The following is an 18,299-nucleotide window of genomic DNA, read 5'->3' on the forward strand; positions in this document are numbered from 1 at the left end:
CATTCTACATATTATGATGTTTTGCAAATATTCTGTGTCAAGTGGAGTGACTGTTCCCCAAAGGAAACCCATTGCGGAAAGCTTTTTATTTGATGGAGAAACACATCCATGAGAGCCACAATATTTATTATTAGATTAATCTACACTTATGTAACAGTAATGCCTGCCCACTCAAGTCTAATTTTCTCTTTGACTGGATAGTAGATTCATTGAAGGACTGGTATCCCAAATGGTAGCCACAATAATTTAATCTGATATTCCCTTATGTTATTTATTTCTTCACAAATTGCCCAAACACATGAACACATATAAACATACATAAGTCATCAGCACACGCTCTGCAGTTAAAGCTCGGCAGTTGCTAAGATCTTAGTTTGGATCTTATAAATTATTCAATGGCTCCATCATAGTTTCATCTCACAGTTTTAACAAGAAGCTACTGAGCACCGGAGGAAGATTAAGTATGGGGTGTAAGGTGGTAGCAGGTGTTGTCAAAACAATGAATGCTAAATATGTTTAATTAGAGATTGGATTATGACTCAGTGGGAATCCCTGAGGTTCAGTAACGACACAGCAGATTGCATTAGCAATTTAAGAGGTGAGATTATAGGCCAAGCACAGTGGAGTGTGGCCTGTTAAGTAATTCCTGATGTGTTAGTTTATCTGGAAAGCAACAGTCTCTAATATTACCAAATGTAGTCATAACATAGGTCAAGATGTTTGTTATTCATATTAAGTTGTTGAAGCGCATGTGAAACGGCCTAACTTGACCCACGGCGAGAGAGAACTGAGGAGGTTCCTTCAAGGCTCTTGTACATTATTGCTGAATTTTCTTTTCTCTTACACACTAATAAAAGCATAGTAAATGCTAGATTCCTGAGGAAGTAACAGCCATTTCCTGGTGAGTCAAGCAGCACAAGGAGTATGTACGATAACACGAGGAACACCCTCTCACCACCACCAATACCAAAGCCTGAAACACCAAGAGTTTGTCTTCCACACACTCCTCCTCTCCCTTCCTGTGTCCCTCCCTTGTCCTTCTGACTGCTCCTCTGGCCTCTGTCTCCTCAGCCCTCTGTATTTTAATCTTACAGCAGTGAACCACCATTACTCAGGATGGACTCCAGACCCCCCAACCTGCTGCTGCTTCTCAACAGCCTCCTACAATTCTGTAAGGACCCACTGTTGTGCTACTTCAAGGATAAAGGATGTTCCTTCACTTGAAGCTACTCTCCTGATTCTCACTTTTGTTTTTTTCTCCCCTTTTCTCCAAACACAGTTCAATGTGCCAGTGGACAGTCATGTAAGTATAACTACCTTACACTTTAAATTTTACACTTATTTAAATATTGGTCTAGAGGGTTGCAGTTTCTCCAGCAGTGAGACAGTTTCAGGTTATCCAGTCCGTGCTGTATTAGACAAGAAAGCTATTTTTACCTCAAAGTAATTTTTTTTTGCAGGAAACTGGCATTGTATCGTGCACTCCTGGCCTCCTTGATATTTTCAAGCCTTTAGGGAGGTTCATTGAAGCTATTTTTAGTTGTCATAGGTGAAGCTGCATAATCTTTCAAATCAGCATGAGTTTGAATGAACTTCACAAATTCTGAAAAGCTCAAACTGCATGAATTTGAATTAAAATGCTCTTTTTTTCTTGTGTCTGTATTTATCTGGAGCTCTTTGCTAGGTGGCTAGAGAGGCAATCAGTGTCTTAAAGGAATAATTCAGCATTTTGGGAAACACACTGATGGCCGAGCGTTATATGAAAAGATTGAAACCACTCTCATGTATGTCGTCCACTCAGTCTAAGTCAGACTACAGCCAGCAGCCGGTTAGCTTAGCATAGCATGAAGACTGGAAAAAGGGGGAAACCGCTTGTGTCAAGATCTGAAGGTTACACAATCCAGTTACCAGCATCTCTAAAGCTCAATAATTAACCTGAAGTGTTTTTGTGAGCGCAAGGTTACCAGTAACCAGCAGAGACAGGAAGTCACTGTTCCCAGTAAAGATATAGTGCGACACATAACCCTCTGTAAAATGGCTTGGCTAAAATTATTGTTTTTACACCTACAGTTTAAATAAAAGAGATATAATGTGTTAATGACTGATTAATGGAGGGGCAGATTCCAGGCTAGAGTTAATATTATTTTGTCAAACTATTATTTTCAAGGTCAAGAATGAACTTTCTCACTCTATATTTTTCTGTGCTGGAGTTAGCACAGAGCCCAGATCCCAAACTAACAGCAGCACTTTGAGGATATGGACTAAGTGATTGTTTCTTAGCAGCTGAGGCAGGTTACACTGCGCTGTTTGTTGCTGAGGGAGAGCAGAAGCTGGGATAAATCAACAGAGCTCTCCCAGGGGGGTGGAGAGGGTCAGGCACTGTTTGTTGAAGCTTTTTCCTTCAGCAGCTCCTGCTTACTCTGCAGTAGACTGGCTGCCAGGGAGTGTCTTCCTTCAGACTTCACCTTTATTGTGGGGAGAATAATAGTGCCTGACTGTTGTATTATTTTACTGGTTGGTTTTATAAAAACATGCAGTTCTAATTACATTATTTCTTGTTTGTGTGCCTGTGGTGTTTGTGTGACATTTGGACCTACAGTATACATTATAGATACCGTTGGCCTTACAATCCTACCCAGCAGCACAGTTCAAAGTGGAGCACTGGTGAACATACGCTGCCGGGTCAGCGTCAGTCACGACAACACCCCTCACCTGACGCATACTTTCCAGCTCACACGGGACGAAGTTCTCATCCACTCCTCTACAACTGCAGAAGACTCAGTCCTGTATGAACTCAGCCCAGCCAGGGCAGCTGACTCTGGAAGTTACGAATGTCGGGTCACAGTCAAGGACAAGAGCAAAGTCAGCTTGAGCCAAAAACTTGACGTCACAGGTAAAGCTGGAGATGACAATCCAGAGTTTTCTTGTTTTCAATGAGTTTTTTTTGTTTGTTATTATTGCGTTTCTCTAACAAGGGTGGTATAATATGAAAACTTTGATAATATACCTTAAATCCATCCATATATTACCATGGTTAGGGAGGAAAGTCAACGTAAAGTAGTTGGACAAAACCAGTGGTATTTTCTTTCCAATTGATGAATAATTAAAATTTCTACCAACCATTTTCCACAGCATGAAAGAACATTTTAGAGTTCCTGCCTTCTACAGTACAAACAAGCATTTTCAGTCACCGGAATCTTTTTTTAATAAAATATCATTATTTCCTGCAGTATAAGAAAAAGCTCAGTGGCCGCTATTAGTTACACCTTGCAAGTACCGGGTTGGACCCTCTTATGCCTTCAGTTCACTAACAAGGACCACGCCAAGTTAGAGGTGGTTTATGTATCATGTTTACGAGGAGGGGTCGAGAGGGAAGGGATGAAAGGGGTTGAGGGAAGGTAGATGAGAGAGGGTCTTATAGCGCTACCAAGAACACGGGGGCCGAGACTCATTGTGGGGACTCGTCTCTGTAGAGGCTTGGTTATGGAGCAGTTGATGGATCGTCCCCCCATGGTTCCTAGGAGACTGAGGGAGCTAGATGAGGCCATATGGAGAGAAGAACTGAGACAGTGAGAGAGAGTTTGGGCGCTTTTATGTATGTGATGGTGATTGGATTCGCAGGTGTGTGTGATGGGACACAGGTGGTTTAATCAGTGAGGGGAAAGGGGGAGGTGTGGTCCTGTTCCTGAACCTCAGTTTACATAACTCCATAAGTGCCTTAATTCTTTGTGGCATACTTTTAACAACGTATTGGAAACACACCCGTACCACCACGTTCCATAGGTGCTCTATTGGATTGAGATCTGGTGACTGTGGAGGCCATTGGAGTACAGTGAACTATTGTCATGTTCAAGAAACCAGTTTGAGATGATTTGAGCTTTGTGACATGGTGCATCATCCTGCTGGAAGTAGCCATCAGAAGATGGGTAAACTGTGGTCTTAAAGGGATGGACATGCTCAGCAGTACTATTGCATTTGAACAAACAACATCAGTATGTAGAGTAAAGGCTTTGCTTTCAGCTGTCATGTTGGGTTTTCCCCTCTCCTTAGGCCTGCAGACCCCCATTCTGTATTTGAGTAAGACCAAACCCTATCAGAATGAGGAGTTCAAAGCCACCTGCAGTGCTCCGGAGGAGAAAGGATCTCTCATCTTCCGGTTTTACCAGAGATTTAGGGCTGGAGATTCTGAGAAGATAAAGCAGCCAGCGCCCACTGGGAACTCATCAGAGACTACACTGGTCCTAAGGCACATCGGAGACATCTTCCTGTACTGTGACTACGAGATCAATTTGGTTTCTGGGACCAGGCACTCCAACCACAGCAATGAGATTGAAGTCATAGTTAAAGGTAATTAGATCAAGATCTGTCATGTTGCTAAGAAAAGATTGCTTAATGAAAGGTGGGATTGAATATTCTGAGTTGTGTTTTACAGAACTCCACATTACCCCGGTCATGAATGTGCTGCCATTCTCAAACGTCTTTGAGGGAGACATAGTCGAGGTGGTCTGTAAAGTAGTGAATCCACCGAAGAACATTTATGTATTCCTGACGAGGGACAGGAGGATCCTCAAGCAAGCCTCGGCCAGCCTCAGTTATCAATTCACTGCAAAAGAAGGCGACTCTGGGAAGCTTGTGTGCAAGGCAGAGTGGGGCAATGTGCAGAAAGAAACCTATCATGCAATCACAGTCAAAGGCAAGAACTGGAAACTCTTTATGAAATGTCTGATATGACATTAACTACCTTCTTATCTTAAGTTAAAAGCCTTTTGTATTTTTAAAATATACCACATATAATAATGGTTGATTTTGCTGTCCCACTCCAACAGAGCTGTTTTCAAGGCCACACCTGACTGTTGAGCACATACCCATATTTCTGGGTGAACACTTCAAACTGACCTGCTCTGTCAAGATTTATGTTCCTGAGAGGATCAACAATGACACCATGCATTTTTCCATCTACAAAGATAACATCAAACTTACCAGCGAAGAGACATACGTCGCTGTGGCAGACTCTCATAATAATGGCAACTACACCTGTAAAGTTGAGACTGCTTCTGTTGCAGGCAGTTTTGTAAAAGAAAGCCAAACCATTGTTGTAAAAGCAAAAGGTGGGTCATCAAATCAAATGACAATGAATTAATTATATATATAATAATTAATTGTTTTTAGGCAGACAGCAAGACTTCCTTTAAGCCAATGGAAGAATTATATCATCAATGTAAAGATTCTGAATATGATTTACTATTTTTAGTCATGCTAGAGGCATTGTAATATGGATCTGCCAATTTAAATCCAGACTCAAACATAAAACACAAACATTTGTACAGAAATGCATGATTCCCAGATAAGTAGGATAATCCTAATGACCTTCCCTGACTTTTCCTCAGCCTTTAACCCTAATTTGTGTTTATTGATAATTAACTTGTGTTCGCTTGCTAACATGTTAAACTAAGATGGTGAACATGGTAAAGATTATATCAGCTAAACATCAACATGTTGTCAGTGTGAGCATGTTAGCATGCTGATATTAGCATTTAGCCACACAGAGCCACTAGCGTGGCTGCAGGGTCTTTGTCGTGTTTATCTGTGTCTTGTTCTAACCAGCCAAACCAAATCACCTTTTCCCCAGTTCCTGTTTCAAAACCCAAGCTGAGTGTGGTGGGGGGTACGCTGGTGTTGGGAAAGCACTTCCAGTTGCTGTGTTACAGTGACAATGGCACTCTGCCCATCACCTACAACCTACACGGGCCTGACAAGAAGATTCAGCAAAGGGTGGTGAGCAAGCCGGGGGAACACGCCATCTTTAACTCTTCAGCCATCTACAAGATTGCAGACTTAAACAACTTTATTTGCCATGTGACAAACAGTCAACAGAGGGCTCCCATGGTAGCAACAGGGGACCAGATGCTGCGTTCAACAAAAATCATAGGTGTGTTTGATGCAGGAATTATGACAACACATTCAAACATACAGATGTTAACATGGTCTAACATATATTTTACTCCATGCAGAGCCTGTGTCAATACCAGTGTTGACCTTGCAGCCCAGCTCGAATGACATCTCTGAGGGGCAGGGCGTCACTCTCGTCTGCTCTGTTCAGAGAGGCACTCTCCCCATCAGCTTCACCTGGTACCACACTGAGGGAGAGGGCCCTCTCGAGTCCAAGACCCCCAATACACTGGAAGGAGCCTACAGGATCATCAGTGTCAGACAAAAGGACCAAGGGGGATACTACTGTGTGAGCACCAACCCAGCCAACGAAACCCAACAAAGTCCCACTGTCATGATTGGAGGTGCGTTTTGTCCCCTTGATGATGGTCATGTGCGTGCGTTCTTGTATGTCTATCTTTGTGAGGACCAGTTAGAGTTTTAGAGAGTTAGGATGTTTTGAAAAGTGAGGAAAGTCTAAAATGAGCAGGTTACTCAGTCTGACCCAAAGTTATTTTTTTTAGAAATGAATGACATAAAGACATTTGCTGTTGGAAAAATAAGAATCTTGTTGTGGCACCCCATGAGGGTACACAGATTGTTTTGTGACTCAGCATTTATTAGAATAATTACAGACCGACTAAAATATAATTGAGCCATAATGAGTTTTAAGTATACACCATGAGGCAATTTTTTACATTTTTACAAGAAATATATAATATAATATAAAAGAATAAATACTTAAATTTAAAAGTGGTGCCAGTGTTTGAATCCATTCACATCTTTGGCATCCAGCCAGCACTCTGCAGGTGTGGAATAAACTTTAACAAAGACTGGACTGACCTTAACAGAGCTCTCACATGATCATAAAATGAAATAAGTATATACCCAGAGGTGAACGGTACACTAAATCAGGCAGAAAGGTTTGAGATTCTGTAGGAACATTTTGATCGGTGTGTTTTATAATTCAATTAAAATGTAATTCAAACCCCTTTATATATTTTATTCTACTCTACAGTGAAGATGGCTGGTTGGAAGAAAGGTCTTCTCGCAATCATCTGCATCCTGCTCATACTGGCATTGATCCTTGTTGTCACCTTTAAAAGACGTCTCCTTCGATTCAAGAGGAAAAGAACTGCCGATCTGTCAGTGTAAGTAACATTTCTCAAGTGCTTATCAAACATTTAAAGGCAAATTAGAAAAGTATGTAGAATGGTGAAGCCCATACAGTTTCCTGTTGTAAAATGCTGATTGTGTTTTGTGTCCACCTCGTCTTAGGAAGTCAGCCAGCACCAAAACAGAGAGGTTGAGCCTCACCCAGGCAGAGTTTAATGAGGCCGCCAATGGTAAAGTCTATAATACTGATACAAATACTAATTAAAATGAGATTGTATTGATTCAACAACTGAGGCTTTATTTGTCCTCTCTGTGTAGTCACTCCAGGCATGATGGGAAAGAGTATTTGGAGTGAACATGTATCAGGCTCTGGTGAGTACAGTGTGTAGAAATTTATGAAACTTTATTCATATGTTTATTAAAGGATGAGGCTAGTGCTATTCTGCATGTTTCTTATTGTCAACAAATCCTGTGGAAAGACCAAAACCAACAATTTGCTAGTCTTTCTCTCAATACTCTCTGACTTCCCAACCTTTCTGTGATCCTCAGCCTTGAGCCCATTTGTTGCTAATGCAGTTACAGATCTAAAAAAAGGATTCCCAAGTACATTGTTTCCATTTCTTAAAAAGGCTAAGTAATTTCCTATAGCAGCTGTAGTGTATATTGTAGTTTTTACCAAACATTACACAAACAAGAACAAATGGTGTATTTGTTAGGGGCTATTTTACACTGCGGATTAATACACATTTGGTGCACATTTGGAGTATTTTAAAGCAGCCGGATCGTGTGTGTGACATTAAGTCAAAGTGCCCGTGTTTGTTATAATGAAGAAACATGCCTTCCAGTGCAACAGTGTGACTCTTTGTTTTTAACAGTTTTATCAGTGAAGTCAAGTGGCACAGAGGATATATATCGGTCTAGCAGACAATACAAGTTTTTGAGCTCAGTTCATTGTTGCTTTTGTTTTTTTACAAGAAAGAAAAATACAAAATACCACCAGCCATATCCTTTAATTTAATTTGACTGCTATGCTGTGATTGATTTCAAATAATATGAAATGCGATAAAGTTTAACTTTGTTAATGCTCTAATGTACTGCAGAGTCTGATGACCAGAATAGTGTGATCTCTCCAGAAAAGCCAGAGCCTCAATACACTGAGGTGCAGACCAGACAGCCAGATCCTAACAGAGGTGAGACTGTTTCTGAATTGTAACATTTTTAGTGTTCAATCATATCACCATTGTCATTTTGATCTTTAAAACACAGTCTAAAAGAATTATGCACTTGTTGTGACAGCTCCGGTGAAAAAGGGCACAGACACGGTGTACAGCGAAGTGCGGAACTCCAAGCAAGGTACGACTTACATCCTCCTCGTCATTCAACTCCCACTTACGTTACACGGTGGGAGAAATCAGGCTGGTTGCTGACGTTAAAAAAAACAACAAAAGGGGTCAGGAAACAGGATCAGCTCCAACTGTAAACATCTGCATTGTTAGTGAAATAATGTCCCATTAAAACAGAAGGCCCAGTCGCCAGGTGTCCACTTCCTGCTTTCGTCAAGGAGAACTTCCTGCTCTAACAATCAGAGCCAAACAGTGTGTATATCCGTTATGACTAAGTTAGCAACACACTCCATTGTTTCATACTCATAATGGAAACTCTTGTCTATTGTTCAGTCATTAGCTCCTAATAACTTCCAGCAGTTTAAATGTCAGCCAACAATGATGCAGCAGTAAAGCAAGTAAAGGTAAACGCAACTCCAGGCATGTTTTTTGCTCTGTGTTTTCTAAGAATAGACTTGCTTGTAGCTGAAGACTGTACATATTAGTGTGAATGTGTGCAATGTGATATTATATTAGTGTGAATTTGTGCGATGTGATAAGTAGTTTCCTGGGATCTGGGATCTGTTCATGGGAGTGCTGAAGACTATACAAGCCCTCCTTTAATCCTCAGACTCCTTTTGTTTCCTGAGCTTGTCCTTTTGCTTTGTTTTTGCAGGTGTCCCAGAGCAGGCTGATGGCGTAAGTAGAAACACACACCACACCGCATTCATACAGTGCACTCACATGCTACAAAAAGGCACACACACATACTTATGAATGCCTTGTGTCTTTGCTCAGAGAGACCTCTCACGGACAGACACACAATAAACGGAAACCCTGTGGAGTCACATTCTTTAATGTTTGTAGACAGCTAACTAAAAGCACTAATTGTGTTCAGTAAATTGACCTAGAGTCTATTAGCCACTACACAGCAGGTCAACTGAACATGCAGTTAAACATGTATGAGGAATAAAGTTTTCTATAATAGATAAATGATTATACATTTGTGCTTGGGTTTCAAGAATATCCCTGTGAAAATCAACTGCATTTAAACTCAACTAACTAACTAAAATTATTTAATCATGCTAGCGGCGGGATGGCATGACAATTATGGTGCCCAGAGGATGAATTCTGGTGACTTTGGTAATCCCCTGACTTTTCCTCTAGCGCCACTGTGAGGTTCACATTTGTGGTTTTCTCTGTCTTGACAACTACTAGATGGGTATTCGATTGAAATTTGGAGCACAAATTTGTGTCTTCCCCCCCCGGGATTCATTTTAAAAACTTTTGATGATCCCTTAACTTTTCATTTCATCATCAGGTCAAAATTAAAATCTGTTCACTACTTTTGTTTGTCACTATACCCATCGGCCTCAGCTGTACTTTGTGTTTATTACTAATTAGCAGATGTTAGTATAACTGGCTCTGAGTTGTTCTACATGGGCCGTCCTTGGGTACTTGAAGCAGATGACCTAACGAGGAGGCTAAAACCCATTGGCCCTCGCGTTCGTCGCTAGTGCATGTCTTAAGGCAATGGGGAGTGAGGTTTACTCACTACACAACCTAGCTGGCTACATCACATACTAATTACATACACAACATAGCTGGTGTTACATTAGCATACTAACATGCTAAACTAAGATGGTGAACTTGGTACACATTTTCCTGACAAAGCATGTTAGCATGCCGATGTCAGTATTTAGCTCAAAGCACCATTCTGCCTCAGTAAGTATGTCTGAGCTGCTATCACGACTGCAGACTTTTGTATTCTATATAATTTGTACTAGTTAGGCTACATCGGTTTGTCTACTAAACTTTCTAGAAATTATTAGGAAATAAAAGACTTAGGGTAACAGTGTTACCCAACACTACTCTACAGGCACAAGTGTCATACAATGATCTTTTTCTTCACACAACATCTCATATTTAATTTGTCCCTTCTCAGCAGGGATCAGTGGAGTATGCACAGCTGAATCATGAGACAGATCATCACATTGTTCAGGAAGACCATGGTGACCATGATGTCCAGGATGACCACACAGGCAACAGTGTTGACAGCACCACTGCTGACCATGGGGAATGAAAACATGACCTAATGCCGGACTGTTAATAATCCAATAAGAATATTTATTCCCTTATTTATCCGGCTCGTTAATGCAGCTGGAGTCTTGTGCACTGAAAGACCTTAAACAGCCCTAAGCAAATGTACTTTTTGTATTTTTATAGCGCTTTACAAGGGAGATTCCACACTGTAAATTCACTTGTTTTGCCTTTGACAGGGCAAATAAATTGTTTTTGTTAAGTGGAAAGCTTCTCTTTCCTTCTCCTGGTTGTTTTCCTGCCAAGACACAGAGAGAGGATGTGTATGGTGTTCCCAAAGGAAAAGACATTCAGGTCTGTATCCTTCCACTGGTGGCAGCAGTGACAGAATAGGAAGAGAGGTCTTTCAAGTGAGCAGAGCAGTAATGTTACTTCTTTAGTGATAAGGTTTATGAGTACATTCATCAGCCCCCTCTGCTGTGTGAAAGTTTCTGTTTAAACCACTAGAGGACAGACTTCAGGCAGAAGCCGCATGGAAACGTAGTGCCATCTGGCTGTGATCTCTCTCACTGTGAGAAGGTCTTTCACTGTGTATTCAGGAGATATCAGTTTCATTTTCCATTATCTAAGCTTTAATTGAGTAATGCAGCTTGAACTCATTCAAGGTCTCCATACACTATGTTTATCAGACTGTGGATTCTGATTATAGCATGGCTGAGTGCAGCAGAGGAGGATATAGTATATTAATAACTGGCATGAACTTTAAGTGACACTTACTATCCAGGAAGCTTTTAGCTCAGAACATAATGTAACAACTTAGCCTGCATGTTGGAATAATATGTTAACGTGAGTCCGATATGACTGCAACTACCAATTATTTTTGTTGGGTTAACTGTTGATTACTTTTTTGGATTAAATGAATAATTTAGGCAGTCAAAAAGCCCAGGTTGACTTCTTTAAACTGATTTGTCCAACCAACAGTACAAACCCAGACACATTCAATTAGCATGATATGAAATATAGGAAAGCACCAAAGTCTCACATTTGAGAAGCTGGTACCAGTTAATGTTTTGTTTTTAATGCTTTAAAAATGACTTAAAGCATGAATTTTTGATTAGCATTTACTAACAGATAGATTAACTGACTAACCACATCTTATCGTAAATACAAATTTGAGCCAACTAAACTGCAGTACCAAGTTATACCATAACGGTCACTTCATTGCAGTGAATGCAAAGCATGAAAATTATCTTATTTCATGTCTAATTTTAGTATTTTAATTCAATTTTTAAATAATTATGAGTAATAATATATGGTGTCTTTACAAAACAAGTATTCTTGTACATAATGGATGGCCATTGTTTATGATATTGTATTAATATATATATATTTTGAAGAGATCTACAGTGTACTACCATTATGTTAAACTAACCTCTGTACATATACAGCATTACTACTAAAACTTCAGAAATGTGGGCATATTCTAGCAGCTTTGGAGTCTCAGAGGCTGACCATATAATCGCAAGGGCTCAAGTTCGAGACCAGTCTGAGGGGCGTTGTTGCATGTCATCGATACGCTGTCTGATAGCCAAATAAATGGGAAAATGCTCCAAAAATACTGTGAGGAAATGTTCTCTTCGTGATGTGCCATGTCAAAAAAAGGCCTACACGCCTAAACACATGACTAGGCAGATGAATAAAGTGTTCTACTGTAACTGTATATTGCTGTTGTGACATAAAACCTATTTATTTCCATGGGTTTAGTTTTATCATTTTAAATGGCTTGACCTCTTTCAAATATCTGCGTGTGGATGTCAATAGTGCATCATAATTTTTGGTAGCTTGGCAGTGTGATTTTCACCTGTCAGCGGGTGAAAGTGGAGAAAATCAGAAAGGTCCTGCACTGGATCTGAATTCGAGGGCATACATTGACTTTACTAGGTTCATGCCAACTGCTGTCGATGGTCTGGATTATGAGGATCTGCGTTTTGACAGGAAGCTCTTAAGGACACTGAACAGCAGATCAAATCTGTGCGGGAGTCTGTAACACCTGACACCAGAGCTAAAACCAACAGCCTGCCACCAACTCACACACTTTCATCTCCATTCTTAGCACAGACTAACGTATAGACATGGTCTACGTAGGAGATCAAGTGTTCATCTTCATTAACTGCCTGTCTTCAGTTTGTGCATTTGCATGTGTGTGAGTGGGTGTGTTATGCATATGTAATTCCTTCTTCTCCTCCTCCTCCTCTGAGCTTTGTTCACTGCTGCAATTGTGCTAAGTCTTCATGAATGTGTGCAAAATACGTGACACAAGGGTGTGGCAGAATGTTTCTGGGGTTTGCACCATTCCCTCAGGCCCCCCCGCGCTCTCATATGCAGAATGATATGTGTGCTTCTTGGCCTCCGTGGGGTCCTCAGATAGCAGATACAGATTCAGCTTTGAGGTGCCAGAATGAAAACTCAGCCTTGCCCTCAGTCGACTCATGGTTTATTAATCACGTTACTTAACCAGGGGGCTGGCCTTGACAGGAGGGAACAGCATATTCTGAGCACACAGGAACTGATACTGTGTTAAATAAATATCAGGAGTGTAAGTTGTACAGTGTCAGAGTTGTCAGAAATAGGCTGTTGGAGTATAATGAAACAGTGGGCAGAGAAAAGTATTGCCTGAGCTTGCACTGGTTTTATTTTTGGACACATTTGACCAAAAGACAAAACCACAAAGTTATGTAACACCCATTTTAACCAGTGCAACGAGCAAGGGTTTGTTTCAGACACCCCACACTTTGCCCAAGGATGGTGCCGTTCCACCGTCAGACCATAACTCTGTCAGCTGTGTCAGGAGGAAGATGGTGGATTTATTACTTTTCTCAAAGCTGCGATGTGTGAGTTCATGCACCCTCACAGACTTTTGGGTGTACTATTACAAGTAGGGACCCACCACCAACCTCAGACAGAAATATTGTCACATGATCAACTCTTATGGTGTCAATAGTATGGTACCGTAACATACCAGTATGGTACATACTGTACATATGGTGATAGGTCAGTGTCATAGGTCCACTGCCCCCGCTTTATAAGTGCACGTACGCTGTTCGTGTCTCCGCCGCGTAACCTGATCCAGCCCCTCCCATATCTGGTGCACAACTCCTGAACTGCCATTGGCTGCTATGCTAAAATTAGCATATTGACCCCTGTGAAATGCATTCTGGGAATCTCCTGTCTTTGACTTGGCCTTATGGAGCCAGTGCTGTTTGCGGTCTTCAGATGCAGCAATGAGGTCATCATGCAAACCGCATCTTTCTTTTCCTTGCCAAGGAACATTGATGTGATAGAGATGTTCTCAGCCACCATGTAATTATCCTACATGTATGTGGTTTTATATTTGACAGTATGGCACCACATAAATTGAAAGCAAAGACAATAAGACAATAAAATCCCTATCTGCATCAAGTGATTTGTCTACTCATTTTACTCAAATCAAGATGTGCAATAATGCTCATTTCTAAAACATATAAAGCCAAGCACATGTATCATTTTTAAACCTATACCGGGTAAAATTCAGTGAAACACAGCAAACGTCAAACTGTTAATCACTGTTTCTAACATTCAATATTTAACGGAGAATACTTGTTTTAATCTGCGAATTGGTGGATACAATGTGCAACCTATGATCACAATTCAAGGACAAGCCTGCCAATGAACCTACAATAAAATGAATTGGGAATCCATAGAGGTTGTTTATTAAAAGGATGGTATTTCATGACTCATTTGTCTTTTGGTGGCCTGTCGCCGTCTGGAGCTGTCCCCAAAATGTCCCCGTTTTTAACCACATGGACCCTGGCAACTTTGTGTGTTAATCATAGAATGCATAAGGTGTTAACAGACCTGAAATCAGATTTTACGTAGCCATACAGACTGGACAGCAGAGCATAAAGGTGTCATGCCGAAAATGAATGTCCGCCGGAAAGCGCTTGCAGCGTGTTAAAGCTGTATTTTATCTGGATCAAACAGACATAACGAGCAAATAAACATCACGAGCAAATAAACATCACATTATGTCCGACGTAATAGCAAATCTCTTTGTGAAACTTGGAATAATCACAATTGTGGCCAAATAAGTGTTTGCAGTTTATAACGTAACCAGGCCTGACATTTACGTGATTAATGTAACGATAGAATATGTGTTTGGTAGGCCTATGTCTAATATCCTTCTTTATATTTGGAAAACGGAAGCTTATAATAACATGACTTACTGCTAAGTTATATATAAAATAAAGACATGATCTCTTTTGCAATTATCCTTATGACTGCATTATTTAACTTGCTGTGTACTCACCAATCCAGTCCCTTTTACCTGTTGAAACACCTTTAACCCCTTAACGCAGATTGTCGCAAATTCGCGTCACACCTCTTCCTTTCAGACTGCAGCTGAGATAGCGTATGTATTCCCCCAATGCCTGTTTGCACATATTCAATACGTACCAGGGAACCTTTTGTGAACGCTGGTTTCTCCTTTATGCCTGCTGTCGCTAATTTGCATCATACCTAATTTATTTTTTATTGTAAATAAATTCAGGCATCAAGGGGTTAAATTGCCAATACAAGTCATGTAATGCAGTATTCCACTTGCCAGAAAGTGACTGCAGCTTCTACTTGACTGAAAGGTAGATTCTGCCTCAAAATGACTTGATTTCATTCAGATTCTGACAGATTGTCACTCAACTAGCACTTTTTACCTCTTAATACCTTTCAATAGCCAAAACAACATATAAAATGCAGTATTCTACTTCCCAGAAAGTGATTGCAGCCTCTACTTACTGACTGTTTACTTACAAAGATTGTTTCTGCCCTGAAATTAGTCCATTATGCTCATGAGTTATCTTTGACAGATTATTAAACCGAAATTGTTCCCCTTTTTTACTTCATATATTATAACATAATAGTTTTTTAATGACATACTGACGACCAAACCAAAAATGTCCCTGGTTTTCAATTCAGAAATCTGGTCACCTTATCCTAGATACCACTCACTGGTACGAGGCGCATTAAAGAGTTGTGCCGGGATATTAGAGATGACTACATGCAGTAGTGCACAGTCTAGGTTTGAAACCTATTAAATAGTACTGATATCACTGAAGAACAGTGAGTGTTTATGCAAGTTCTATAAAATAGATGTTTATGTCGTAGTGCACAGTTTCCTGGTAGGAAATGATGCAAATAACGTAATTGTTTTGAGGCTGAAGCTTTGAAGCTGGTGTCACTTTGGGTGTACCTAGACTTCATATTAACAGTGCAAACTGTATATTCTTCATTCTTGTCATTAACACACAGCCACATGTCCCTGTGCTGTATAAAGTCTGTGGGCTAAAGGCAGCCCAGGGATGCCATTGTGTGAAAGTGTTACTCCATCGTCCTTCATATACTGTGTAAAGGTTGGATTTAGTAAGTCCACCTGTTCGATGCCCTCCATCTCTCATTGCTTAAGCTCTCACAGATCCAGGAAATTAATTCATCATAACCCCTCGCAACCTGAGCACACAGTGGCAGCGCAGGAGGAGGCTCACTCTTCTTCACTGACCCCTGACCATTTCCAGGATGAAACACAATTGTGAAATTAGCCATCAATAAATTAGGCACACATATTCATAACTTTTAACCTCTGACCTCCTTTTCCATGGATGCTGGCTTTGACTAAGGTAACCCAATCCTCACACAAACGGCCAGCCTTGGTGCTACTCCCACTCCCTTCTGTGCTAAGTCTGAGCCTCTTACTCTGTCCCGGACAGCTGCGGCGCCATTCTTTATTCTTCACCAATGTCAGCAGCAGCGTGTGTCAACAGGGCAGCAGCTTTCCCCCCCGTGTCTTCAATTGGGCCACTGGATGGCATACAAATAACTTTTCAAAAATGTCTATAAAAGCTTTGAACCCTCTCATGGGACTATTTATTCAAAGCTGTACTGGCAAAATTTTCATTTTGGGTTACATGGGTCACTGGAAAAATATACTGTAAAGAGTTTATGAGGATATATGCACAGTTGAGAGCGCCGCCCTTTCTTATGCCAACATTTAGACATGGCCTCAGCAGTTATATTTCTCTTGGAACAAAAACACATTTACACTCCCAGCGGGCAGCCTGCAGGGTTCATTCACCTCCACCAGGCTGCACCTGTTACTGTTTAGCTCTACATAATAGCTATGGCGTTAATTAATGATTTAAAACTATGACCTGTAGTTCACCTGAAACCCAGATGAATTGATCAGAGGTAAACGTTTTATTTGAGATCATGTACATCGGTCCGTAGAATTAGATACACAGAATCATTTCTAGCTGCTGTCTAATGTAACCACAGCTCTTTGTGATCACAAATTAAATCCACAGGAACAGAAACAAGTCTGTAAATCTGATTCAGGTATATGGTAATTATGAGGCTGAGGTTTTTGGTGAAACTGACCAATAAATGAAATAAGTGGAAAAGACTTAAGCAAGCATGATAGCTCATTTTGCTTATAAGGACTAGGACAACAACAAGATAGTTCATGTCCAAGCCTCGAGCGGGACACTGGCATTCTGCTGGGGTGAGGCTCTAATGGGACTCTATAGGCTTAGCCACTCATCTTTAGAAATGTACTCACAATATGTTAAACTGGCACCTATGCTCATTCATAAAGTTGAAAAAAATATCAAAACTAAGGTAACCAAGAAGACATTATAACACTGTTTTCTAGTAGATCTACTCGTGACAGATAAACTAAACTTTATGTTTCAAATCATTTGAGGGCCCCTTTGACAGAAAATGTTCAAGATATATAATTTGAAAAGCATTTGAAGAGCATGGTGTTTAAAAGAATACATATTCTTTCAGTCTGTGGTAATGAATATGGCCCAGTTCCCTTGGAAACTATGTGCTCATGACTGAGAGGGTTCAGCAACTTAAGAGTCCAGAGGCATGGGAACCACGAGGACCATGCCATGTATGTAGGGCCAGATGGCAGTTGGGCTCATTTTCAACAGCAAATGGCTCACTTTACTTTTGGTTTGGCTTATCTGATGTGCTCGCTTGGCTTTGTGTCAATTCACCACATGCCAACTGACCCTGTAGTCTACACGCACTCGAGGATCCACTACAGAGCACGATGCTCAATAAAAAGCACACCACTTTTGCTGCTTTGGCTGCTGTTTCTGTTAAATGACAAAGCAAATAACAGGCAAAGAATTGCCTGTATCTCAAAAACACTAAAGGTGGCTGTTTCAGCTCAGTCTGGTTCTTCTCTGTAATGTCGTACCATTGGTGTTCTAGCCTGTGTAAATATGTGACATTGTGGACTTTCCTTTTGTTTATTTTGTATTTGTCAGTTTTTTTATTGTATGTTTTTTGCAGTAATTCTAGTGTAGCCATATTATCCGTACTGCATATCCTAAATGAGTAGCCATAGAGCTGTAGAAGTTACCTGGATGTAACTTCAGTGCTATGAGTATATTTACAGCATTCTAGCTGGCTTCACTATTGATAATAAACAGAAGACCATTAGAGATGTGATGCACTGCCAGCAGCATCTAAAACTTCTAATATTGAATTCTAGTTCTACCATGAAGGGTGGATAGTTGAATTAGCAGTAGATGCAATACAAGACCTTCTATTAAAGATCTACTGTTATAATAATTGTGATATCTAGCAAAGATCTAACAAGTAGTTACTCTGACTTGTAGTCTGTTGGTGCCTTTCACTTTGAGTTTTCCAAGATGGAACCATTTCCACGGCCGCAGGTATCACAGTGTCCCTCTTTCTCACTGAGTGACAGCAGGCGACACGCTCCTAGACTCCAAGTTCTTTTTTTTTCTCCACAGCAATGCGTATGCTGTAACCACATACTTTTCTGCCCAA

The 18,299-nt window shown here is 40.6% G+C and overlaps 1 protein-coding gene across 2 annotated transcripts; it reads left to right on the forward strand.

The window, feature by feature from the left end:
- The first annotated feature begins 1,018 nt into the window (after positions 1 to 1,018).
- Positions 1,019 to 12,161, forward strand: pecam1 (platelet/endothelial cell adhesion molecule 1). 2 transcript variants are annotated; one of them, XM_038696700.1, is made up of 15 exons: positions 1,019 to 1,171; positions 1,280 to 1,303; positions 2,600 to 2,893; positions 4,051 to 4,347; positions 4,433 to 4,693; positions 4,827 to 5,108; positions 5,630 to 5,929; positions 6,012 to 6,293; positions 6,947 to 7,079; positions 7,207 to 7,274; positions 7,363 to 7,416; positions 8,145 to 8,234; positions 8,341 to 8,397; positions 9,043 to 9,065; positions 10,312 to 12,161. In XM_038696700.1, exons 1-15 carry the CDS (start codon positions 1,117 to 1,119, stop codon positions 10,447 to 10,449), a joined length of 2,358 nt encoding a protein of 785 aa, XP_038552628.1. In that variant the 5' UTR covers positions 1,019 to 1,116; the 3' UTR covers positions 10,450 to 12,161. The 2 variants fall into 2 exon arrangements, with proteins under 2 accessions (XP_038552628.1, XP_038552636.1); XM_038696708.1 differs by having other exon boundaries at positions 10,315 to 12,161.
- The last annotated feature ends 6,138 nt before the right edge of the window (positions 12,162 to 18,299 follow it).

The sequence above is a fragment of the Micropterus salmoides genome, unplaced genomic scaffold (assembly GCF_014851395.1).
Source record: "Micropterus salmoides isolate LMB-PRFRI ecotype aquatic unplaced genomic scaffold, ASM1485139v1 Ms_hic_scaffold_10, whole genome shotgun sequence".
Taxonomy (NCBI): domain Eukaryota; kingdom Metazoa; phylum Chordata; class Actinopteri; order Centrarchiformes; family Centrarchidae; genus Micropterus; species Micropterus salmoides.